The sequence below is a fragment of the Brienomyrus brachyistius genome, unplaced genomic scaffold (genome assembly GCF_023856365.1).
Source record: "Brienomyrus brachyistius isolate T26 unplaced genomic scaffold, BBRACH_0.4 scaffold87, whole genome shotgun sequence".
Lineage (NCBI taxonomy): Eukaryota > Metazoa > Chordata > Actinopteri > Osteoglossiformes > Mormyridae > Brienomyrus > Brienomyrus brachyistius.
In genome coordinates this window covers 563,622-590,418 of record NW_026042362.1, presented here as the reverse complement: position 1 = coordinate 590,418, position 26,797 = coordinate 563,622, and the positions used below count along the sequence as shown (strand labels likewise).

The window sequence follows — 26,797 nt, the reverse complement described above, 5'->3', positions numbered from 1 at the left end:
ATCTCCCATATAAGCAGGGCCCACAAGTTCTCAATAGGGATTATTTCAGGTGAGGAAGGGAGGCATGTCATTATTTTGTCATCCTTAAGGCCTTTACTGGCTAGCCATGCAGTGGAGTACTTCAATGCATGCGATGGAGCATTGTCCTGCGTAAAAATCATGGTCCTCCTGAAAGATGCTGACTTTATCCTGTACTGCTGCTTGAAGAAAGTGTCTTCTAAAAACTGACAGTAGGTTTGGGAGTTGAATTTGAATCCATCTTGACATTTTCTGGGAAAGTAGAGTGTACCCTTGGGGAGGTGGGCTCCGGCTGGGCTTAAGATACGGTTTCATTAATGAGACTCACATGGTCAGAAGGATTGAGGTAAACGAGTCTCACTGGCTGTTTCTGAAAGTGGGACCCTCCCCCAATAAAAATCTCACATCTTCCCATTAAAATAATAATTGTAACTCTCCACTATGATTATTCATGTTACAAAGTCCAACTGACAGCACTACTTTGAGGAGAGTTCTTCATCTTCTACCTGTGTGTTGGTAGAATAGTGATTCAGAACATGGGCTTGTGATCTGAAGCAGGCGGGTGTTCGCCGTTGTACCTTTGAGGGAGGTTCCTCACTAAATTAGCCTAGTTGTGGGCATCTCCATCACTGCAGTTTGCGAGGGCTTGGTAATCTAGCCACTTGCAGTTGTTTCCCGTTTTAAGGTTCCCTTTTAATAGCGCTTGTAATCAGTCAGTGGATGGCGATTTGGTGGAGTGTTCCCGGACCGGCGTGAGCCAGGCAGCCGGCGGGATACTGAGCCACTACAATTGCTGCTGTTTTGTCCTGCTGTGTTTTCTGCTTTTGTTTCGTTTTTTATTTTGTTTTCGGGTTTCCTGTTTAATTAGTATTAAGTATTTATGTGTTTTGTTTAGTTTGTTGTACGTAAACCGTGGGGCGCCGTTGGGGAGGCTTGGTGTTGGGTGGTGAGGATCTGGTTTGGGGGGGGGGGGGGGTAGGTCGTGGTCGTGGTCGCTCTGCCTTCTTAGCCCACCCCCCTGGTGTGTGTATCTACGCTGTTAGGTTGAAGAAACTGTTAGTAATCATTTGTTATCATTTCTGTATAATCAGCAATGAGTGTAAATATGTATATACATTATTTTGTTTTTCTTTACCTTCATACTTTAGATTATATTAGTTTACACGTATCCTGAGCACGTGTTTAAATAGTTGTCTACCTGAGGAAAACCAGAACTTCTTCTTACTCTCACAGTCTTTTCTTTGTTCTCACTCCAAGACCCCTGCCCCCCATTGACTATAAATAAAGGTGCCAAGGGGAACCACCCTTTGTAACACATTCCTTTGTAGCCTAGCATGCAGAGAGTGGGACTACCCTTGTGCAAGTAAAACTCTAAGTGTGTTGTCTCGTAATTAATGGTGTGTACAGAGTTGGAGTGGAAAGCCTGTCGCTTTCTCCAACATATACTGTATTGTAGTTTGGTCCTGTGTGCAGAGTTGGAGTGGAAAGCCTGACGCTTTCTCCAACATATAATTTGGTCCTTCGAGCCGGATCCGAGGACACCTGACGACATCGCCAGCACGCCGAGAGGAGCGACACTGAAGCCTGCCGGCAGCCACTCGGAGACGGGTGCAAGAAAGACCTGTGATGTGAATTCGTCATCAGGCCGGTGGTTAGAACTGCGCTCGACGTCTGGTGATGTCTGACGGACCTCGGTGGCGGAACACAGGCACACAGGACAGGTGAGACAACAAAGGTTATTCAGCGAAATAACCGGGTCAATTGACGTGGGTTAGGCTTAGCCGTAATTAAGCAGAAAAGGGGTTAGGCTTAGCCGTAATTAAGCAGAAAAGGGGTTAGGCTTAGCCGTAATTAAGCGAAATATGAACATGCATGTATTGTGTGAATGACTGGACTAAGACTATTATAGAGGCTTAGAGTTGCTTTGGTCAGTCCATTTCTTATTTTGCCTGGTGGGAAAGAAGTACTGGTGATTGAAGGATCAAGGACGGGTTTCATCCCTGAAAACCGATACCGCTGCACGAACAGCGTGCAGTAGAAGGCCGTATTGGTGTCCTCCCATATATCTCGTACCAGTGAATTTCCACCCAGGACCTGTGTAGTGCGGAGACGGGAAAGAAAAAAAAAATGGGAAAGAATCAGAGTAAGAGGATTGAACTAGAGGGAGATGAGAAGTTTATGGAAGGATATAAACCAGGTTCAGGACAAATAAGTAATCAGAGGTGGAGAAAAAAAACATGGGTTTGAAGGGAAACTCCACACTCCAGATATCTTAAAATTACAAGGAAATTTAAGACTAGAAATGTTACAAACCTTGAAGAAAGGAAAATTGGAGAAAAGGAAAAAAGAATATAAGTAATCAGATAATTGGTTGGAACAAAGTAAGTTAAGAGATGTACGTAGAAAGCAGAAAAAGGATGATAGAAAGGATAAATTAACTGCAGCCGCTCTAGTCACTTTAGATGATGAGACGGTGGCCAAAATAAAACATAGAGAAAATAGACCACCAGCACCGCCACTATTGCCTGCCCCCATGCAACCCGTAGATAGAAGGGAAATAAAACAACCATCAGCTACGGGCACAATACCAAAGAAGCCATCAGCTCTTCCTTCTTCCCCCATTATAACTAGGAGTAGAGATCCTACGTTATACCCTGTGCGCGATCTAGCTACTGCTAAGGTTCGATGGCATCCGCGAAATGAAGGCATTGATATTGATAGTGAAGAGGAAGAAATAGAATTACAATGCCCCCTAGTGGAGGTGGCAAACCCTAATAGAGAGCCAGATGGAGGACCTGAAACAATGTTAGTCTATAGACCATGGACAGCTGAAGATAGAACGGCAGCATTAAAGGGAATACCTCCTGTTGATGAAGGGGTACCAGAATTTTGGACAGCAATATTGGAACTACAGAGCAGTTTCCACCTGAATGGTAGAGAAATGTTCCAATGTTTAAGACAGCTGTTCAATCATAAATGGGGAAGAGTAGCAGGAGACTTTACTGGTCATGGACCAGACAATCAACCACTTGCACATAATTCACAAGCTCTGCAACAGAGTATGCAGCAATTACATGGAAGGATAGAGACAGTGTTTATGAGACGAGCAGATTATGGCAGAATTGCACAATGCAAGCAAAAAGATGGAGAAGAGCCAGAGGATTTTATGGATAGGATGAGAGTGGTGTTTAGAGGGAATTCAGGAATTCCTCATAATGAGGAAAATGGAGGAGTTTATCAGCAACAGTTAAAACGTGCGTTCATCGCAGGGCTAAAACCTGAACTGAAGAGATACATAGATAAACATTGGGTACATCAGAATACTGGTTCAGTACAGCAAGCCCTAGAATATGCCCAACACGCCCATACAGCACAAAAACAGAAATCAGACGCAGTGTTTGCTGCTAATGATACTGTTGCAATAATACATATGAATCCTCCGGGGAGGGGAGGGTTCAGAGGAAGGTCACGAGGCCGAGGAAGGGGGAGAGGTGCTTTTAGGAGCAATCAGCGAAATTTATTACAGCAAGATAACACTTGCTGGACATGCGGAAAACTTGGGCACTTAGCTAGGCAATGTAGAACCAAGTTTATAAACAACCCAAATTCCACAGAGAATCAATGACAATTAGCCTGTGAACCATCAAAGGAGCCAGATAAGCTGCAAAAACAGGATGAGACAGAAGAGATAGATTTGCAAGCAGTTTGCCAACTGCTAGCACTAAAACAACTTGAAGAACTACCAAAACGAAGGCTTATTATAAATGGGAAAATATATGAGTGCCTATATGATACCGGAGCCTGTAGAACAGTGTTAACCACTAGCCCTCCAAGGGTCACCTTTTCTTCGTCCTCCATAAATATCCGAACTGCAGGAGGCCAAGCTGAAAGTCATCAATTGACAAATCCAGTTAGCATAAAAGATGAGGAAACAGAGTTAGAATGTCACGCCCAAGTGCTAATAAGCCCTTCATGTCCAGTCAATCTGTTAGGAAGGGATCTTATGATACAAATGGGTATTAGTGTGATTGCAACACCCACTGGCATGAAGGCTATAGTAGAAAAGCAAACTTTCGTGATACATGGCATGTCAGCTCCACAGTATTATTGGTCCCTAGATCTGGGGGGGACAGCACAGACACGTGAAATATTGAGAAAAACTAGAGAAAAGCAGTCCCCTAAACAAACCCAGTTCATGCCTGGCGATGCCTTACACGTCACTATGTGGTACAAAGGCACCCCAGGACCAGATTATGCCTATGACAAAACGTTTCATGCCCTTCAAGATACTTGTATCACCTTACAACATATATATGTTAACTCCACTACTGGCTTTTCTGCTGCTTCAGTCATCTTATCTAATAAACAACAGGCTGTGTTCAGAGGGGAAACACCACACATATCTCTATCAAAACCACCTCAGATGCAGTGGAAGGATGTAGAGATGTTCTTACGAGATTCCATGCACAGTTACAATGACTACCAACCCGTACCAGGCTCCTTTTGGAACTATGACAAAAAACACAATGTGTGGCGGTTTCCTTTGGGATGGAGAGTTCAAACCACTCTCACCACACACTTGCAGGACCCAACCTGACAAATTTTTCCAACCCTGGAGGAGGGATCATGTCCAGATCTAGATCACCTCCTGGAAGGGTTGTGGTCGTCCTCCCCCACTGATGTAGGACTGGTAAAGGGGTTTCCACCTTACAAAGTAATTGTGAAATCAGAACACCGTCCGGTAGTTAGACAATACCCGTTAAAACCTGAAGCAGAGAAAGGTATAGCCCCTGTAGTGCAGGATATGTTGGCATCAGGAATATTGCGAGAGGCTCCTGAGGCCACTTGCAATACTCCTATATTCCCCGTCCAGAAGGGACATACAGGGAAATGGCGCATGGTGCAGGATTTAAGACCAGTAAATGAAATAGTACAACATGCTGCACCAGATGTGCCTAATCCACACCTTTTGTTAAATTCCTTGTCCCCTGACAAGAAGTATTTTTCAGTAGTGGATCTGAGTAATGCCTTTTTCTCAGTACCACTACATCCTGATTCACAACACTTATTTGGTTTCACTTATAAAGGACATAAATACACATACACTAGACTCCCTCAAGGGTTTTCAGAAAGTCCACATGTATATACAATGGCACTACGGTATTCAATGAGTTCCTGTAAAATACCGTCCCATAGTCAAGTGCTATTGTATGTAGATGATATATTAATTGCTTCAGATACAAAACAGCATTGCAAAGAAGCCACACTGTTAGTGTTACAGCATTTGTATGATACAGGACATAAAGCATCAAAACAAAAATTACAGTATTGCAGAGAGGAAGTTATATATCTTGGACATAAACTCTCCCAACAAGGTCGATCATTATTAGAAACTAGAAAACAGGCAATACAAGAGGCACCAAAGCCAAAGACTAAACAGCAAATGATGTCCTTCTTAGGACTTTGCAATTATTGCAGGGAATGGTTACCTGATTATGCTGCACTCGTTCAACATTTACAAACCCTGATTTATGGGAAGGACATGGCACTGAAAGATAAAATTCAGTGGACAAAAGAAGGAGAATTGGCATTCACAAACTTAAAAATGATGTTACAAACTAATGTGACACTTGCTCTGCCAGATTATCAACAACCATTTACCCTATGTGTTGATGCAAATCAAGGGTATATGAAGGCAGTATTAACACAGCCATTCGGCGCAAAAGAGAGGCCATTAGCGTTCTATTCTAAACGATTAGATGCAGTGGCAGCTGGTTTTCCGCAGTGTTTGCAGGCATGTGCAGCTGCTGCAGAAGCAGTGAAGTTATCAGCAGAATTAGTGTTGTGTCACCCACTCACTTTGAAGGTGCCACATTCAGTTTCTTTAGTTTTACTGCAGACGCCACTGCCATTCCTCACACATGTTAGACATCTGACCCTAGTCTCACTCCTGCTTTCACAGTCAAACATCACAATACAGCGATGTGGTCCTCTCAACCCTAGCACCCTTCTTCCGACAGCGGAAGATGGAGAGCCACATTCGTGCAAAGCAGTTGTGGAAGAACAAACCAAACCAAGAGCAGATATTTTACAGACCCCAATACCAGATTCAACAGTTGTTTTTGTAGATGGATCAGCATCAAAAAATGACATGGGGAAGAACAAGGTCGGATATGCTGTAGTTACATCTACTGAAGTGTTAGAGGCCGATGCACTTCCCCCTGCTTGTTCAGCACAAGCGGCTGAACTCTATGCTGTAATTAGGGCATGCGAGCTCTTCAAAAACAAGCCACTTACAATATACACTGATAGTCAATATGTGTTTGGAGCTGTTCATCACCATGCAAAAATAGAGGATTCAAGACATCGCAAGGAACATCTTTAACTCATACGAACCTATTACTCAGGTTGTTAGATGTTGTGCAATTACCAAATTGCCTTGCGATATGCAAATGTAAGGCACACCAAACTGATGCTTCCGCAATAGCTAAAGGAAACAGTTTTGCGGACATGACGGCAAAAAGTGCTGCACAAAAACAACCTGCCTTAAATGTTACAGATGTCTTGTTGATAGATAGTGATGTACTATGTGATGCACAGACTCATGCACCTAAAACAGAAATACAGAGCTGGATTAAGAGAGGAGCAATACAGCAAGGAAAAACTTATTATATGAATGACAAGCCCATCCTACCAAAAAATTTATACAAGACAGCTGCCTTAGTGAGCCATGGAAACACCCATGTCTCAACAGGAGGGATGGTACATATTATTCAACAATACTTTTATACTATAAATTTTTCTGATTATGCAAAACAATTTTGTCGAGCGTGCTTAATTTGCTGTAAACACAATGCACAAGGCAACATAAGGCCAAAACGTGGCCAGTTTCCCGCAGCTGAGTATCCATTTAAAATTGTACATATGGATTTCATTGAATTATCTTGGTCACAAGGGAAGAAGTACTGTCTAGTCATTATAGACACCTTTTCTAAGTGGGTAGAAATATACCCTGTAAAACACTGTGATGCAATGACCGTTGCAAAATGTTTGGTAGGCCATTATTTCCCTACCTATGGCATACCTCATATTATAAGATCGGACAATGGGACTCATTTTGTGAATCAAACCATGTCCCTTTGCTCACAAGCACTCGGGTTTACGATAAAAAATCATTGCGCTTATCACCCCCAGAGCGCAGGCTTAGTGGAAAGGACCAACGGCACCATTAAAACAAGGCTCAGAAAGACAATGGAAGAGACAAAAAGACCGTGGCCAGAATGTTTGTCTCTAGTAAAATTATGGATGAGAATAACTCCCACTCCTGCAGGATTGACACCATTTGAAATAGTGTATGGTAGACCGTTTCCCTTAGCAACCGAAATGAGTGATATAGGGAAAGCAGACAGAGAAAATACGTTAGCCGATTGGATGCGTAAGCTATTATCATCACAACAAAAACATAACCCCAGTAGTCTGCCAGTAAATTCTGTTTCTGTTCAACAGGATAATCTGCAGCCAGGAGATTGGATCCTGGTCAAGGTCCTGTTGCGAAAGGAGTGGAGCACACCTCGGTGGGACGGACCTTATCAAGTCCTCCTCACAACACCAACAGCGGTGAAAATAGCAGAGCGACCTTCCTGGATACATAAGAGTCACTGTAAGCCCATCAAGCCCGTATCAGAGACCTCTGTACCTTCGGAGTAGCAGTGGAAGTCCGCTACAAAGGCGCAGCAATCAATAGGATACTGACGTCTCAACCCGGTGAAGAAAACAGCTGATCTGCACTCCATTTAGAATGGCTCTGATTGGGTGGGGATGTGGTAAGGTAACTCTCGGTGTAATTCTCTTTATGGGAATTGTTGGTCTGCTTCTGCACTCACCAGAGAAGGTGTTTCGCCCACCTAGATGGACACATGATGGTTCCCACCTGAGACCTATCTCCACAAATGAGACCCATCCTTTCCTACAAAATTACTGGTATCGTTATGTTTATGATTCAGCAAAGAAAGACAATTTAACTAACTGTTATGTCTGTACACATATGTCCCTGGATCCCCATGCCAGTCCCTCATGGTTGGACTGGTTTCTCACTGGGTCCTGGTGGCAGTTACTGCTAAAGTTCTCACTCCCCATTCTTGTTACATTATTATTTGTATGTTGTTGTTTCATTTGTATTATACCCTGCCTCCGTTCCATGATACAACATACTTTTAGTTCTGTTTTTCTGCTATACACTGCAGAAGAACGAATGGATTTACTAACCTTGTCTAGCCCTCTTAATAATGATGATGATGTGATCTGAATGACGGTTGTGCTGAAAGTGTTTTTGCAATTTGTACAATACTGATGCTTCTGATCATACTGTCATGATAAACAGGAGGGACTGTTAGGTTGAAGAAACTGTTAGTAATCATTTGTTATCATTTCTGTATAATCAGCAATGAGTGTAAATATGTATATACATTATTTTGTTTTTCTTTACCTTCATACTTTAGATTATATTAGTTTACACGTATCCTGAGCACGTGTTTAAATAGTTGTCTACCTGAGGAAAACCAGAACTTCTTCTTACTCTCACAGTCTTTTCTTTGTTCTCACTCCAAGACCCCTGCCCCCCATTGACTATAAATAAAGGTGCCAAGGGGAACCACCCTTTGTAACACATTCCTTTGTAGCCTAGCATGCAGAGAGTGTGGTTACCCTTGTGCAAGTAAAACTCTAAGTGTGTTGTCTCGTAATTAATGGTGTGTACAGAGTTGGAGTGGAAAGCCTGTCGCTTTCTCCAACATATACTGTATTGTAGTTTGGTCCTGTGTGCAGAGTTGGAGTGGAAAGCCTGACGCTTTCTCCAACATACGCCATGTGATGTGGTGACCCTGTGGAGTACCTTCTGACAGTGTGTCCCCCCACCCCAAGGTAATAGCTGCTGGGTTTGGGTTTCTTTGTGTGATTGGAGTGTTATTCTAACATGATTTGATTTGTACCATTTGTGGGTAATTTTTAAAGTAATTGCTTTGCTGTTTGGTTTTTCCTTTGGAGTGTTAACTGAACGCAGAATAATAAAGGCAGTGTTCATGGTCTTCACGTCCCCCGGGCGGTGATTATGAATTTGTGTGCTTTTATATCGGAGTGGGCGTAGTCGGCAGGATTTCACCAGTACATGGTGCACATGTGACTCCCTGATCGCTCCCTGGGGAGGGTAGGTGAGATTTTTTTTTTATTTTTTATTTTTTGGTGTTTAATTTGTCATAGTGGAAAGGCAAAGTAAAACAGCAGCATTAGTTTCCCAGGAGCCGCTACTATTTTGAGTAAATTTTGTTTGCCGGGCTTCGTTTGTGCCGTCTAGTTTTATTGTCCTATTGTCATTATGGACGACGAAGTGCAGCAGCTCAGGAATTTGTTGGGGCAGCTCCAGCCTGATAATGATCGTTTGCACCAGGAACGAGCAGAAGTTCCAGGTCCCTCTACTGCCACCCAATCCTCCCCCGCACCTCCACCTGTTTCGGTCGAGCCTCGTGTCTATAATGAACGTTTTACTTTTATTTCTAGAGACCGGAAGTGTCCAATGTTTGGGGGCAGGTCTGGTGTGAGCTTTGAGGAGTGGGAGGAAGAGGTGCGAGTTTGTATGCGGGCCTGGCTTCTGTCGTCTGCTGATCAAGCATTTTTTCTTTTTGACCATTTAGAAGCAGAAGCTAAGGAGGAGATTAAATATGGCCCTGCTGTTGAACGGGGTGACCCAAAAAGGAGATACTGGCACATGGAGAGTCACGTCTCCGGTTACAGGGTGGTCCCACACGCAACTACAACCGGATCTTATATACGCACGCTGGCCACAAAAATTAATCTTTCAATTCAACAAAATCACGATACCTGAAAAGATCGCACATGGAACTCATGTTTTTTTTCATTGGTACATGTCAGGGTCTTATGTTCACCAGAAATGGTTGTCAGTTCAACAAGACATGTATCAGGATGCACCAAGAGAGCTAAAGAAAGTCAGTGATACCAGATGGGCATGCAGGTACTATGCATGTAAAAATCTCATGGACAGACTGCCAGCTGTATTGCGTGTACTACATGAGATAGATGGAGAGAGCAGTGCGGAGAGATCAGTGGATGCACGGGGCCTGCTTTCACAAGTAGACCTTACCTTTATTGGAATTCTAGCAGTTCTTAGGAAGATTCTTGGGGAAGCCAAATATCTGTCAGACATGCTTCAAGCACCTTCCCTTGATCTAGCTAGAGCTGTGGACCTAATCCAGGCCCTACAGGACACTTTATGGGAATACAGGGGTGAATCATGTTTTGATCAACCGTGACAAGATACTGTGTACAGCAAAAATGTATAATGTTGTAGTTGAGGCTGTTTTTTTTGTGATTATAATTTTATTGTCATTCCGTCAATTTATCAGAAGACACATACAGGACAGAGATACCACAAGAATAAATGACAAAAAAGCAGCAAGAGAAAGGAGAAAAAAGAAAAGAAAAAAAGAAAAGGAAACACAGAACAACTTTTCACACTTGACATGTTGGCAGCAAACTCATATAAACTAGACCATTCAAAGAAGCTCTTTAAGAGCAGCAGCCATATTCCTCCAGGTATTTACAGTGATTGCTTTGCCTTGTTAATCTTTGCAGTGGTATACTCTAAACAGACAATGTAATGGAATGAGACAATCCAGAATTGCTTCAGGTTTGTATCAGGGTGTATCCATCGCTGTAGTGTGGTTTTCTTAGCAGCTGTAAAGCCTGCCTTTAACAGTTTTTTATCACGTAATGAGAACTGGTACATCAAGTCATCGTTAAGCAATAGTAAGCAAGGCTCCATGTCAAAGTATAGTCCAGTAAGATCACATTACACACGAGTGACAAGCTTCCATAAATGTTGGGTCACTGGACAGTCCCAGAACATGTAGAAACGTACCGGTAGTGTCAGTGTTGCAAATGCTGCAGTATGGATGGGGAGCAGGTTTGATGAGATACCGTTTGTAGGGTTACAATAGAAACGATGGATAGTTTTAAAGTGAATACGTACATAACTAAGGTTTTTGGAAGTAAGGCAAAGATTCGACCGCACTGTTTCCCAAACCGGGTGGAATCCTAACCTAGAAAGTTCTAAATCCCATTTTGGCAGAATCTTCAAAGGCTTATGAACGTTAAGGAGTAAATTGTTGTAAATGATTGTGACTGTGCCTTTAGATGCCTCGACAGGATCGATCCAGCTAAACATTGGGTGATCATCTAAGACAGAATTCCATGGCACAGCATAGGTCTTCATTGTGGATCGTAGCCTGAGGTCGAAGAAAAATGAGAAGCCAGGCAGACTGTATTCTTTTTGAATGTCCTGGAATGTGCGCACAACATTCGCATCAAACGTATTATAAAATGTGAAAACCCCCTTGGATGACCAGGGGGGACAAACAAAAGCTTTATAGTCTGACAGAAAGTGGAAATTGTTCCATAAAGGAGATTGTTGACCTATTACTTTTTCGGCGTTGTACCATGCAGCTAAGGTGGATGAAAAGATACAACCAAGTTTGTGTCGTGATTTACGAAGACCTACCCCTGGGAAAGGTAAGTCCTGGAGTCCGTGGGGATGCACTATAGTCGATTCAATACCTCTCCATGACACTACACTGCCTGCGTCTGTCCAAGTGTGCATAGCCCTAATTTGAAATGCCCAATGCTAGAGCTTAAAATCAGGGAGGGCGAGGCCACCGTCTGATTTGGTGCGCTGTAAAACTGAGAAGCGTTTCCTGGGTTGTCTGCCGTTCCAAATTAATTTGGATACAATGAAATTCAAATCTTCAAAATAATTTGGAGGTGGTACACATGGAATCATAAAAGACCAAAAGATAAGTGAGTAAAATATTCATTTTGATTGAACGGCATCTTCAGCTACAGAAAGACGTGGAGACAAAAGGCTGGAGGAGATAAAGACAGCGCAGAAAGAAGATGACGTATGCAGACAAGTGACAAACCTCTGTTTCACAGAATGGCCAGAGAGATGTAAGTTAGATCCAGACATTAAACCATACTGGCAGCGCAGAATGGATTTTCACCTTGTTCACGACCTTCTCATGAAGGGAGAAGGACTTGTGATACCTCCCCCCTTGAGAGCGGATGTTCTTCAGCGTCTGCATGAAGGCTATCAGGGAATTACAAAATGCCGAGCCAGAGCTACACTGTCAGTATGGTGGCCCGGTATCACAGCACAGATTAGCCAGATGGTGGACAGCTGGGTCCTAAATGGCCAGATCTGCAAGTTTTTCGCAAGCAGGATGAGGAGAGAAGGCATCAGCAGGCAAAACACTATGTTAGGTTGAAGAAACTGTTAGTAATCATTTGTTATCATTTCTGTATAATCAGCAATGAGTGTAAATATGTATATACATTATTTTGTTTTCCTTTACCTTCATAATTTAGATTATATTAGTTTACACGTATCCTGAGCACGTGTTTAAATAGTTGTCCACCTGAGTAAAACCAGAACTTCTTCTTACTCTCACAGTCTTTTCTTTGTTCTCACTTCAAGACCCCTGCCCCCCATTGACTATAAATAAAGGTGCCAAGGGGAACCACCCTTTGTAACACATTCCTTTGTAGCCTAGCATGCAGAGAGTGTGGTTACCCTTGTGCAAGTAAAACTCTAAGTGTGTTGTCTCGTAATTAATGGTGTGTACAGAGTTGGAGTGGAAAGCCTGTCGCTTTCTCCAACATATACTGTATTGTAGTTTGGTCCTGTGTGCAGAGTTGGAGTGGAAAGCCTGACGCTTTCTCCAACATATAATTTGGTCCTTCGAGCCGGATCCGAGGACACCTGACGACATCGCCAGCGCGCCGAGAGGAGCGACACTGAAGCCTGCCGGCAGCCACTCGGAGACGGGTGCAAGAAAGACCTGTGACGTGAATTCGTCATCAGGCCGGTGGTTAGAACTGCGCTCGACGTCTGGTGATGTCTGACGGACCTCGATGGCGGAACACAGGCACACAGGACAGGTGAGACAACAAAGGTTATTCAGCGAAATAACCGGGTCAATTGACGTGGGTTAGGCTTAGCCGTAATTAAGCAGAAAAGGGGTTAGGCTTAGCCATAATTAAGCGAAATATGAACATGCATGTATTGTGTGAATGACTGGACTAAGACTATTATAGAGGCTTAGAGTTGCTTCTGTCAGTCCATTTCTTATTTTGCCTGGTGGGAAAGAAGTACTGGTGATTGAAGGATCAAGGACGGGTTTCATCCCTGAAAACCGATACCGCTGCACGAACAGCGTGTAGTAGAAGGCCGTATTGGTGTCCTCCCATATATCTCGTACCAGTGAATTTCCACCCAGGACCTGTGTAGTGCGGAGACGGGAAAGAAAAAAAAAATGGGAAAGAATCAGAGTAAGAGGATTGAACTAGAGGGAGATGAGAAGTTTATGGAAGGATATAAACCAGGTTCAGGACAAATAAGTAATCAGAGGTGGAGAAAAAAACATGGGTTTGAAGGGAAACTCCACACTCCAGATATCTTAAAATTACAAGGAAATTTAAGACTAGAAATGTTACAAACCTTGAAGAAAGGAAAATTGGAGAAAAGGAAAAAAGAATATAAGTATTCAGATAATTGGTTGGAACAAAGTAAGTTAAGGGATGTACGTAGAAAGCAGAAAAAGGATGATAGAAAGGATAAATTAACTGCAGCCGCTCTAGTCACTTTAGATGAGACGGTGGCCAAAATAAAACATAGAGAAAATAGACCACCAACACCACCACTATTGCCTGCCCCCATGCAACCCGTAGATAGAAGGGAAATAAAACAACCATCAGCTACGGGCACAATACCAAAGAAGCCATCAGCTCTTCCTTCTTCCCCCATTATAACTAGGAGTAGAGATCCTACGTTATACCCTGTGCGCGATCTAGCTACTGCTAAGGTTCGATGGCATCCGCGAAATGAAGGCATTGATATTGATAGTGAAGAGGAAGAAATAGAATTACAATGCCCCCTAGTGGAGGTGGCAAACCCTAATAGAGAGCCAGATGGAGGACCTGAAACAATGTTAGTCTATAGACCATGGACAGCTGAAGATAGAACGGCAGCATTAAAGGGAATACCTCCTGTTGATGAAGGGGTACCAGAATTTTGGACAGCAATATTGGAACTACAGAGCAGTTTCCACCTGAATGGTAGAGAAATGTTCCAATGTTTAAGACAGCTGTTCAATCATAAATGGGGAAGAGTAGCAGGAGACTTTACTGGTCATGGACCAGACAATCAACCACTTGCACATAATTCACAAGCTCTGCAACAGAGTATGCAGCAATTACATGGAAGGATAGAGACAGTGTTTATGAGACGAGCAGATTATGGCAGAATTGCACAATGCAAGCAAAAAGATGGAGAAGAGCCAGAGGATTTTATGGATAGGATGAGAGTGGTGTTTAGAGGGAATTCAGGAATTCCTTATAATGAGGAAAATGGAGGAGTTTATCAGCAACAGTTAAAACGTGCGTTCATCACAGGGCTAAAACCTGAACTGAAGAGATACATAGATAAACATTGGGTACATCAGAATACTGGTTCAGTGCAGCAAGCCCTAGAATATGCCCAACACGCCCATACAGCACAAAAACAGAAATCAGACGCAGTGTTTGCTGCTAATGATACTGTTGCAATAATACATATGAATCCTCCGGGGAGGGGAGGGTTCAGAGGAAGGTCACGAGGCCGAGGAAGGGGGAGAGGTGCTTTTAGGAGCAATCAGCGAAATTTATTACAGCAAGATAACACTTGCTGGACATGCGGAAAACTTGGGCACTTAGCTAGGCAATGTAGAACCAAGTTTATAAACAACCCAAATTCCACAGAGAATCAATGACAATTAGCCTGTGAACTATCAAAAGAGCCAGATAAGCTGCAAAAACAGGATGAGACAGAAGAGATAGATTTGCAAGGAGTTTGCCAACTGCTAGCACTAAAACAACTTGAAGAACTACCAAAACGAAGGCTTATTATAAATGGGAAAATATATGAGTGCCTATGTGATACCGGAGCCTGTAGAACAGTGTTAACCACTAGCCCTCCAAGGGTCACCTTTTCCTCGTCCTCCATAAATATCCGAACTGCAGGAGGCCAAGCCGAAAGTCATCAATTGACAAATCCAGTTAGCATAAAAGATGAGGAAACAGAGTTAGAATGTCATGCCCAAGTGCTAATAAGCCATTCATGTCCAGTCAATCTGTTAGGAAGGGATCTTATGATACAAATGGGTATTAGTGTGATTGCAACACCCACTGGCATGAAGGCTATAGTAGAAAAGCAAACTTTCGTGATACATGGCATGTCAGCTCCACAGTATTATTGGTCCCTAGATCTGGGGGGGACAGCACAGACACGTGAAATATTGAGAAAAACTAGAGAAAAGCAGTCCCCTAAACAAACCCAGTTCATGCCTGGTGATGCCTTACACGTCACTATGTGGTACAAAGGCACCCTAGGACCAGATTATGCCTATGACAAAACGTTTCATGCCCTTCAAGACACTTGTATCACCTTACAACATATATATGTTAACTCCACTACTGGCTTTTCTGCTGCTTCAGTCATCTTATCTAATAAACAACAGGCTGTGTTCAGAGGGGGAACACCACACGTATCTCTATCAAAACCACCTCAGATGCAGTGGAAGGATGTAGAGATGTTCTTACGAGATTCCATGCACAGTTACAATGACTACCAACCCGTACCTGGCTCCTTTTGGAGCTATGACAAAAAACACAATGTGTGGCGGTTTCCTTTGGGATGGAGAGTTCAAACCACTCTCACCACACACTTGCAGGACCCAACCTGACAAATTTTTTCTGTTCTGGAGGGGGGATCATGTCCAGATCTAGATCGCCTCCCGGAAGGGTTGTGGTCGTCCTCCCCCACTGATGTAGGACTGGTAAAGGGGTTTTCACCTTACAAAGTAATTGTGAAATCAGAACACCGCCCGGTAGTTAGACAATATCCGTTAAAACCTGAAGCAGAGAAAGGTATAGCCCCTGTAGTGCAGGATATGTTGGCATCAGGAATATTGCGAGAGGCTCCTGAGGCCACTTGCAATACTCCTATCTTCCCCGTCCAGAAGGGACATACAGGGAAATGGCGCATGGTGCAGGATTTAAGACCAGTAAATGAAATAGTACAACATGCTGCACCAGATGTGCCTAATCCACACCTTTTGTTAAATTCCTTGTCCCCTGACAAGAAGTATTTTTCAGTAGTGGATCTGAGTAATGCCTTTTTCTCAGTACCACTACATCCTGATTCACAACACTTATTTGGTTTCACTTATAAAGGACATAAATACACATACACTAGACTCCCTCAAGGGTTTTCAGAAAGTCCACATGTATATACAATGGCACTACGGTATTCAATGAGTTTCTGTAAAATACCATCCCATAGTCAAGTGCTACTGTATGTAGATGATATATTAATTGCTTCAGATACAAAACAGCATTGCAAAGAAGCCACACTGTTAGTGTTACAGCATTTATATGATACAGGACATACAGCATCAAAACAAAAATTACAGTATTGCAGAGAGGAAGTTATATATCTTGGACATAAACTCTCCCAACAAGGTCGATCGTTATTAGAAACTAGAAAACAGGCAATACAAGAGGCACCAAAGCCAAAGACTAAACAGCAAATGATGTCCTTCTTAGGACTTTGCAATTATTGCAGGGAATGGTTACCTGATTATGCTGCACTCGTTCAACCTTTACAAACCCTGATTTATGGGAAGGACATGGCACTGAAAGATAAAATTCAGTGGACAAAAGAAGGAGAATTGGCATTCACAAATCTAAAAATGATGTTACAAACTAATGTGACACTTGCTCTGCCAGATTATCAACAACCATTTACCCTATGTGTTGATGCAAATCAAGGGTATATGAAGGCAGTATTAACACAGCCATTCGGCGCAAAAGAGAGGCCATTAGCGTTCTATTCTAAACGATTAGATGCAGTGGCAGCTGGCTTTCCGCAGTGTTTGCAGGCATGTGCAGCTGCTGCAGAAGCAGTGAAATTATCAGCAGAATTAGTGTTGTGTCACCCACTCACTTTGAAGGTGCCACATTCAGTTTCTTTAGTTTTACTGCAGACGCCACTGCCATTCCTCACACATGTTAGACATCTGACCCTAGTCTCACTCCTGCTTTCACAGTCAAACATTACTATACAGCGATGTGGTCCTCTCAACCCTAGCACCCTTCTTCCGACAGCGGAAGATGGAGAGCCACATTCGTGCAAAGCAGTTGTGGAAGAACAAACCAAACCAAGAGCAGATATTTTACAGACCCCAATACCAGATTCAACAGTTGTTTTTGTAGATGGATCAGCATCAAAAAATGACATGGGGAAGAACAAGGTCGGATATGCTGTAGTTACATCTACTGAAGTGTTAGAGGCCAATGCACTCCCCCCTGCTTGTTCAGCACAAGCGGCTGAACTCTATGCTGTAATTAGGGCATGTGAGCTCTTCAAAAACAAGCCACTTACAATATACACTGATAGTCAATATGTGTTTGGAGCTGTTCATCACCATGCAAGAGTGTGGAAAAATAGAGGATTCAAGACATCGCAAGGAACATCTTTAACTCATACGAACCTATTACTCAGGTTGTTAGATGTTGTGCAATTACCATATTGCCTTGCGATATGCAAATGTAAGGCACACCAAACTGATGCTTCCGCAATAGCTAAAGGAAACAGTTTTGCGGACGTGACGGCGAAAGGTGCTGCACAAAAACAACCTGCCTTAAATGTTACAGATGTCTTGTTGATAGATAGTGATGTACTATGTGATGCACAGACTCATGCACCTAAAACAGAAATACAGAGCTGGATTAAGAGAGGAGCAATACAGCAAGGGAAAACTTATTATATGAATGACAAGCCCATCCTACCAAAAAATTTATACAAGACAGCTGCCTTAGTGAGCCATGGAAACACCCATGTCTCAACAGGAGGGATGGTACATATTATCCAACAATACTTTTATACTATAAATTTTTCTGATTATGCAAAACAATTTTGTCGAGCGTGCTTAATTTGCTGTAAACACAATGCACAAGGCAACATAAGGCCAAAACGTGGCCAGTTTCCCGCAGCTGAGTATCCATTTCAAATTGTACATATGGATTTCATTGAATTATCTTGGTCACAAGGGAAGAAGTACTGTCTAGTCATTATAGACACCTTTTCTAAGTGGGTAGAAATATACCCTGTAAAACACTGTGATGCAATTACCGTTGCAAAATGTTTGGTAGGCCATTATTTCCCTACCTATGGCATACCTCATATTATAAGATCGGACAATGGGACTCATTTTGTAAATCAGACCATGTCCCTTTGCTCACAAGCATTAGGTTTTACGCTTAAAATTCATTGCGCTTATCACCCCCAGAGCGCAGGCTTAGTGGAAAGGACCAACGGCACCATTAAAACAAGACTCAGAAAGACAGTGGAAGAGACAAAAAGACCGTGGCCAGAATGTTTGTCTCTAGTAAAATTATGGATGAGAATAACTCCCACTCCTGCAGGATTGACACCATTTGAAATAGTGTATGGTAGACCGTTTCCCTTAGCAACCGAAATGAGTGATATAGGAAAAGCAGACAGAGAAAATACGTTAGCCGATTGGATGCGTAAACTACTAACATCGCAACAAAAACATAACCCCAGTAGTCTGCCAGTAAATTCTGTTTCTGTTCAACAGGATAATCTGCAGCCAGGAGATTGGATCCTGGTCAAGGTCCTGTTGCGAAAGGATTGGAGCACGCCTCGGTGGGACGGACCTTATCAAGTCCTCCTCACAACACCAACAGCGGTGAAAATAGCAGAGCGACCTTCCTGGATACATAAGAGTCACTGTAAGCCCATCAAGCCCGTATCAGAGACCTCTGTACCTTCGGAGTAGCAGTGGAAGTCCGCTACAAAGGCGCAGCAATCAATAGGATACTGACGTCTCAACCCGGTGAAGAAAACAGCTGATCTGCACTCCATTTACAATGGCTCTGATTGGGTGGGGATGTGGTAAGGTAACTCTCGGTGTAATTCTCTTTATGGGAATTGTTGGTCTGCTTCTGCACTCACCAGAGCAGGTGTTTCACCCACCTAGATGGACACATGACGGCTCCCACCTGAGACCTATCTCCACAAATGAGACCCATCCTTTCCTACAAAATTACTGGTACCGTTATGTTTATGATTCAGCAAAGAAAGACAATTTAACTAATTGTTATGTCTGTACCCACATGCCATCTCATGCCGACGGATTAACTATATATGGGAAACCTATGAATAAGTCACAAGCAAAGTGTGCTGCCTCTTTTGCAGGTGTAGGCTATCAGCATGATAATATAAAAATAAATGACACAGATCCATATACTGCTGGTTTGGATAATGGCGTATGTGCACAGCAGTTTTGGATCGATTTTGCTATAAAAGTGTCAAATATATCCTTACCTTTATCTGTCCACCTGAACATGGACCCTAAAACATTTAATCACTCAATGTGTTATGACCAAATGAATGGCACCCACCATATGGGGAACACCACCAACTGTGCCCAAATACTAGTACACGGAGAAGGTGCCCCGGTAAACATAAGTGGATTTAGTAATGGCACCTACTGGGTGCAAGGAGTAGCTTGGTTATGTGGACCCCGCGCATATTTCGTTTTGCCCTATAACTGGTATGGTGTGTGCGCTCCAATCTTTGTGTCAGACCATACTTTCCTGGTGTCACTGTCGTCTACACCAGCGAACCGCAGGCGCCGGTCCATCATAACTACAGCTTCTCTCCGTCCTCATGACAGTGTCTGGGGTTCAGATGTTCCCCAGGAGTTCAAACATTGGTCTACAGACCAGAAAGTATTAATGTCTCTTTTTCCCTGGGTAGGAACAGCAAAGAATACGTTATGATTAGAAACTATTGATTATCGTTTGGGGCTGTTCATAAATAACTCCATCATAATAAATGAGCAACAGAATGGAGAGATAGATGCTATTAAACAGATGGTCATTCAGAATAGAATGGTTTTAGACATACTTACTGCTGCACAAGGTGGTGTATGCGTGCTTTTAAATAATACCTGCTGTACATATATTCCCGATAATGTGCACTCACCCAACATGACTACAGCCTTGGACCGTCTGCGAGAACTTCAAAAGATCATGACCTTAGACCCTCATGCTGGCCCCTCATGGTTGAATTGGTTTCTTACTGGGTCCTGGTGGCAGTTACTGCTAAAGTTCTCACTCCCCATTCTTGTTACATTATTATTTGTATGTTGTTGTTTCATTTGTATTATACCCTGCCTCCGTTCCATGATACAACATACTTTTAATTCTGTTTTTCTGCTATACACTGCAGAAGAACGAATGGATTTACTAACCTTGTCTAGCCCTCTTAATAATGATGATGATGTGATCTGAATGACGGTTGTGCTGAAAGTGTTTTTGCAAATTGTACAATACTGATGTTTCTGATCATACTGTCATGATAAACAGGAGGGACTGTTAGGTTGAAGAAACTGTTAGTAATCATTTGTTATCATTTCTGTATAATCAGCAATGAGTGTAAATATGTATATACATTATTTTGTTTTCCTTTACCTTCATACTTTAGATTATATTAGTTTACACGTATCCTGAGCACGTGTTTAAATAGTTGTCTACCTGAGTAAAACCAGAACTTCTTCTTACTCTCACAGTCTTTTCTTTGTTCTCACTCCAAGACCCCTGCCCCCCATTGACTATAAATAAAGGTGCCAAGGGGAACCACCCTTTGTAACACATTCCTTTGTAGCCTAGCATGCAGAGAGTGTGGTTACCCTTGTGCAAGTAAAACTCTAAGTGTGTTGTCTCGTAATTAATGGTGTGTACAGAGTTGGAGTGGAAAGCCTGTCGCTTTCTCCAACATATACTGTATTGTAGTTTGGTCCTGTGTGCAGGGTTGGAGTGGAAAGCCTGACGCTTTCTCCAACACATACTTACATGCACTCCACACATTAATGTCAAATGAGAGTATAATTTTCTTTACATGCACTATTAAGTATTAACATGGTCTATATGAGTAATTATGTAACTAATATTAAATAAATTTAAAGAATATATACCATGCAGTGTTGGCCTCCCATCTGCAGGGTAGGCCACACGAATCCCAGCCATAGTCTGTGCCTATGTGTATAGACTTTGCATGTCCTGAATATGTCACATTAGACATGGATTGATATCAAACTTGGTACTTCATGATTAAAGCTAAATCAATAACGTAAAACATTCCCATTTAAATATTCAATTGCTTGGTAAAAGGCCTATTTACCAATTAAACCAGTAGCAATAGCACATAAATCCATTAAATACACAGATTAAGTTTAATTTGGTCTCAGATATTACAAAACCTCATGAATAATACACTGACATTAGGTCTATATATTTGTGTGTTTTTTTCCTCATTAGCCTAGCCTACTTTTTGTCTCTGGGGAAAAGGATACGAATGAACTCGCATGTACGCTAAACATGACTTTATACACAAACACGGAATGTAGTGTCCAGTGTTCAAACTCATTGATTTCAGGTCATTTTCACCTGTTGAAATGATTGAAGACAACAAAAAGATCATTTAAAGCATAAATGCATTTATTTTCTAATTAGATGTCAGCAAAACATTAAACATTTGTATGTAGTAATTGCAAGAAAACAAAAAGAAAACAAAATGTACCATTTTAAGTTTCTGCTACTGTGACATAACACTGATATCAGCGCATTTAACAACGTTACACATGACAGGCTGAACTATTCCTTCTAAGCTAGGTATCCTAAACTCAGTACGTCCAAACAAAAGCAAAAACAGAAATACTGTCACAGGTCCAGGGCGGATTGAGAGCGACAGCGTGGCATGGAGCAAGCAGAAACAGAGAGTGGACGACTCACTCAGGGATTCAAAGGAGGAAAGGGGAAAAACACTAGAGACACTAATAAAAACAAAAGCAGACCACGAGGGGTAAAAACAAGACAAGGAACAACAGTAATCAAATAAGAAATCGGTCGGTGGGTCACAAGCTTTTTTTTTTTTTTTTTTCCCTCCACCACCCCCCCTCTGCGGAGGACCACTTTATTGTGCCCGAGATGTTATTTCAGGTGGAGTCTAGGACCCAACCTGACACGTGTGTATAGACAAACAGGCACACACATACACAAGCATACGTTCCCACCCTCATGCAGACATAAACAAATATTTACACATTCACCCAACATTTAGACACACAGAAATGAACGCTGTACACATACTCTCACTCCCCATATATACTCTATGTGGACCACTATTTTTCCTCTGGCGAGGAGACCAGAAAATCACCCCGGACCCCGCAGTAGCCGAGAAGCCCACCAGCCCAGACCCCGACCAACTCTTCCTCTCAGACCCAAATGGCGAACAGGGAACGGGGGTGTGAAAAGACCCCATGCCCCCCTTCGCCCGCTCAGATGTGGTGTTGGTGTGTGTTGTTCTAAAGTGCTTTTAAAACAGGTGAAGGGCATGGCACTAACCACCCCCTGCCGACCAACAGCTGGTGTTAGCTCGGCCTCTCCCCAGAGCCCTCAATGTCTATGTGTGATTAAAATTGAGATGTGGGCCCTGGCACCAGAGGTAAAGCTGAATGAACAGACCGCCCTCTGGATGCCATTCTGTGTGCCCATCCCCAACGCCCTAAATGTATGTGTCATGAGAGAGTAAGTAATGAGAGTGTCTACGTTGTAGTGTATGAATGAGGTACAGGTGGTCGCGAGGGGACAGAGGAGGAATACCTACCCTGCATCCCAGCAACGCACCTACACCTCAAAGCCCTACATGTGTGGTGGTGTGATGGAGCGGGAGGAGGGAAGCATTTAGGGATGGGGAGGAAAGGAATGGGGGGGGGCAAAATACCTCCCCCCCCGGAGCCAGCTCCCCCCGCTGACCCCCATAGGCACTCCCCGTTCCCCGAAATCCATCCAGGGAGGGGGGCCCAGGCCCATCCAGACCGGGGCCCAAGGCAGCAGCACCACCGGGCCCCACAGAGCCCAAGGCGCCCCACCGGACCCCACTACAAAGGAAAAGCTACCCCCGCCCCAGCATTCAGTCAACTCCCAGACTGCATAAGACAAAAGACATCCAAAGACATTGTACCTCTCTGAAAGGTAGAAACGTTTCACCGCTCGTCCAAGCAGCTTTGCATGTGCAAATGCACAATCCCTCACTCAACAGAGGTAGAGGCATTAGGCACAACCTGTCTCCAATTTAACCTGCGGCCCTCTCATCATTTGCCAAAACAAAAATAATTCCCAGGAAAAAAACAGACCCAATTAACACCTCCACCAGGTGGACCACCCTTAACGACCCACTCTATTGGAGTAGGAGGGACTGCTAAGGTGTGATGGTTACATCTACCCGCAACTCCCCCCCCCACTTTGTTTCACTCAACGAGCCCCCTTAGACTACTTACCCAGGAGGATAAATATGTGGACACTTACTACCTCCCTCAGGCTGAAGAAGCTGCTTGGATGAGCAGCGAAACATTTCTAACTTTCAGAGACAAGTCCAGTTGCCACGAGTCAACCACCAGAGAGTATGGTCTAAGGTTGCCTGGTCCTTCTGTTCCTCTGTGGTGAAGGGTACCTTAAGGGTACCTTCACCACATTGCCATTTGATACTGACACCTTCACATTGCCTGCTTCTAAATCGCCAATGATCATTTCTTCCAATAAGAATTTGTCCACCTTAGTCTCAACAATATCCAAATTTATTGCATTCAGTTGGAATTCACTGTTTACAACTTCTACTGCCACATCCACAATTTCCAATTCAAATGCTTTTTCAAAAGCCTTTTCTCTAGTCTCCTCCACTTTGACTTCTCCAATTTGTACTTGTACAATTTCAAAACCAAATTTACTTTGATCTAAATATTCGAGATCAAACTGGCAGAGGTCTACCAGCACAGCTCCTATCTCCAGACTGTCTCGATGGTTGTCTACAGGCTTTATGGAGATTGTCCTGTTATTCATCACAAAAGCCTCTAACCCATGTACATCTATCCCCTTATCCCTCCCAAGCTGGCTAGTGGGTGGAGTTACTTGGGAGCACTCCTCTTCATCAGCCCAGCAGATGATCTCTTCCCACTTGTCCCAGGCTGCCCAATAAGCATCATCCGTCCAGCTAACTGCCTTGGCAATTCGCCTTCGGGAATGTGACTCAGTGGAACTGTCAGCCTGGTCAGAAGGTGATTCTGCTGGGGAGCACAGCTCTTTCTCATCTCCCCAGTCAATCACCTCTCCCCACTTGTCCCAAGTTGCCCAGTATCTGTCATCGCTCCAGCAAACAGCTTTCTCCATTCGTCTGATTCTGAATGAGGAAAAACAACATACAGGCAATGCAATGGAGCTGTCAGTCACTCCTGACATGTGGACTACACTTCTGCACTGACCCACACCTTCCCAATCAACAACCGCATTACTGCACAGGCAGAGCTGCTATCTTTGGTCAGCTGGCTGGCGTGAGATTCTCAATTCCAGACAAGTCTGCACATTCATCTCCATATGTGTAACAGTCTTACTACCTTGTAAATAGTCTGGAGGGTTTGCAGACTACCCCAACACTTTTGATGGAGCTAATTTTAGGTTTATAATGGAACAAAACGGATTGACTACAAGACATCTTGAGTGAGGGTTGGCAACCCTGCATATGACACTAACTAACCTGCACATAAAATTTAAATATAATCCAAACAATATACCGAATTTTACACAAACATATTTCAATATACAGTCATACCTCGGCTCACGAACAGTGTCAGTTCCTGACCTGAAAAGTGCGTGACCTCAATCAATTTCTCCCATTTCAAATAATGTAAATATGTATTATGTTCAATATGTTTAAACCTCAGAAACGCTGCATTTTCTTCAATTTTTAATATTTTTCTGTGATCAAGAATCCATCCATCCATTTTCCAAACCGCTTATCCTACTGGGTTGCCTATCCCGGAAGCAATGGGCACGAGGCAGGGAAAAATCGAGGATGGGGGGCCAGCCCATTGCAGGGCACACTCACACACCATTCACTCACACATGCACTCCTACGGGCAATTTAGCAAGTACCCGGAGGAAAGCCCACGACGACATGGGGAGAACGCGACCAAGAATATAGACTTAAATTAAAATAACCTTACTTGTAACAAATAATGCTGTTGGCACGTCAAACTGTCGGTGCAGCGGTAAGAAAATCGGGAGAAGACTAACAATAATAGAGGATTTATACATGGAAAAATAAGTTCACACAACACGTTATTCACCATGAACTAGGACATATCGCCGACTTTCTCTTTAGGTCACTCTATACATACATATATACACTTCGAGCACGCGCAGTACAAATCAACACCCCCTACCGTACAATCAAATTATGACAGACTGTGCACATATAACTGAGAGCATACATTTACATTTACATGCTAACAAATGCTAAATTAAATAAAACATTAAAACTGAGCATACGCTGGTCGCTCGAAAGACGCCAAAACACGGAAAAGAACCACAAAACATCCCCCCAAAAAACTAAACAATCAACATTAAAAGACTAAGTAACAGTCAAATGCAGTAATTTCGAAAATATGATTTTTTCTATTATTATACTGGACATTTCTTCGCGTTTCGGGTGGTTCTTTGGGGAGCTTTCATTGGACCCTTTTCGGGACGTTTGTGTGTTCGCGGCCCGAAACACGTTTCGACAACCGATACAAAACATTTTGGAACATCTGGTTCGTAACCCGATTTATTCGTGATCAGGACTGTTCGTGGGTCGAGGTACCACTGTACATACAAAGACAGATACTAAATAATAAGATAAGTTATACGATAAAATGGGAGCAGAAATGCAACGTACCTTGCCATCTTGGTGCAGAAAAGCAAGTGAAGCCGCGTCTTTCAAACCGGTAGTTTCCCACGTGCGGAGGCATCAAATGTAACCAAGCAACAACATAACTAAATAATAACATCATAATACGTATAGTTCTTATATAATAATGACAGTTTTATAAGTTTTTTATTTACTTTTAGAAGTAAATAAGAAAAAAAATTGTGTAAGGACTGCAAAGCAAGAATATAGTAGTAAGCATGAATCACACATTCAGCTCTGGATAATATCAGACAATGACTTAAAGACACGTGAAATGAACTGCACTCTTGGAGCCTGTCTCTCCCCAAAGCACTATGCACGGTAACTTGTTTAATATGGGAATTATAAAATGACACTTTGGTAACATTTCAAACTGTTGTATCGCGATACATAGCGATCAGTATGTCGAACTGTCACGCCCAGCTCGTACGATCCTCATGTGTGCCATGCCCCCCTGATTATCCACGTGTGCTTCCCCATTATACCCAGCTGTGTCCGATTATTTTCGATTATTATAGTCCATGTCTTGCTTTCGTTCCTGGTCGGTCATTGATGTTAGTTAGTCGATGTTCGTGCTTCGTCCCGTTTTAGTGCTAATAAATCCCAGTTTCCCCGTGTTCTGCCTGCCTGTTTCCTGCCCGTGCGATCGCGCTCGCAACCAGCCCGAAACCTGACATGAACAAGGTTATACATCACACAAGCTTCCCACAAGAACCTGTAATTAGACTAAGCGCGTACCACACTGGGCCCAGCTGCCTTTTACGGCAACCGAGCACGATCGCATCCCGCCCCCCTCCCCAGTTC

General features: G+C 43.0%; 3 protein-coding genes across 6 annotated transcripts in view; 2 read left to right on the top strand and 1 right to left on the bottom strand.

Annotated features, from left to right (window-relative positions):
* The window catches only part of LOC125727128 (proline-rich protein 36-like), a 35,135-nt gene extending 14,213 nt beyond the window's left edge, over window positions 1–20,922 (top strand). For 3 of the 4 annotated variants that reach the window (XM_049003864.1, XM_049003863.1, XM_049003862.1), the window contains 2 exons: window positions 11,533–11,598; window positions 18,783–20,922. The gene's annotated coding sequence lies outside the window, so the exon portion shown is untranslated. Of the gene's footprint in view, window positions 1–11,532; window positions 11,599–11,922; window positions 12,336–18,782 lie in introns of those variants that run through there. The other variant, XM_049003865.1, reaches the window with a different exon arrangement.
* On the top strand, window positions 7,809–20,922 carry LOC125727132 (uncharacterized). Its single transcript, XM_049003869.1, has 2 exons — window positions 7,809–7,922; window positions 19,181–20,922. Exons 1-2 carry the CDS (start codon window positions 7,817–7,819, stop codon window positions 19,987–19,989), a joined length of 915 nt encoding a protein of 304 aa, XP_048859826.1. The 5' UTR covers window positions 7,809–7,816; the 3' UTR covers window positions 19,990–20,922.
* A 1,833-nt stretch (window positions 20,923–22,755) lies between these two features.
* LOC125727133 (uncharacterized) lies at window positions 22,756–26,042 on the bottom strand. Its single transcript, XM_049003870.1, has 2 exons — window positions 25,982–26,042; window positions 22,756–24,445 (listed from the first exon to the last, which is right to left on the bottom strand). The coding sequence occupies exons 1-2, from the start codon at window positions 25,987–25,989 to the stop codon at window positions 23,680–23,682; spliced, it is 774 nt and encodes a 257-aa protein (XP_048859827.1). The 5' UTR covers window positions 25,990–26,042; the 3' UTR covers window positions 22,756–23,679.
* Window positions 26,043–26,797: the final 755 nt, after the last annotated feature.

Excerpts from the sequence above, each read along its gene's own strand:
- LOC125727132 (XM_049003869.1), top strand. The coding sequence starts at position 7,817 with ATGGCTCTGATTGGGTGGGGATGTGGTAAGGTAACTCTCGGTGTAATT. Across the intron at positions 7,923-19,180 it reads AGAGAAGGTGTTTCGCCCAC|CTAGATGGACACATGACGGC; the intron begins CTAGATGGACAC and ends TGTTTCACCCAC.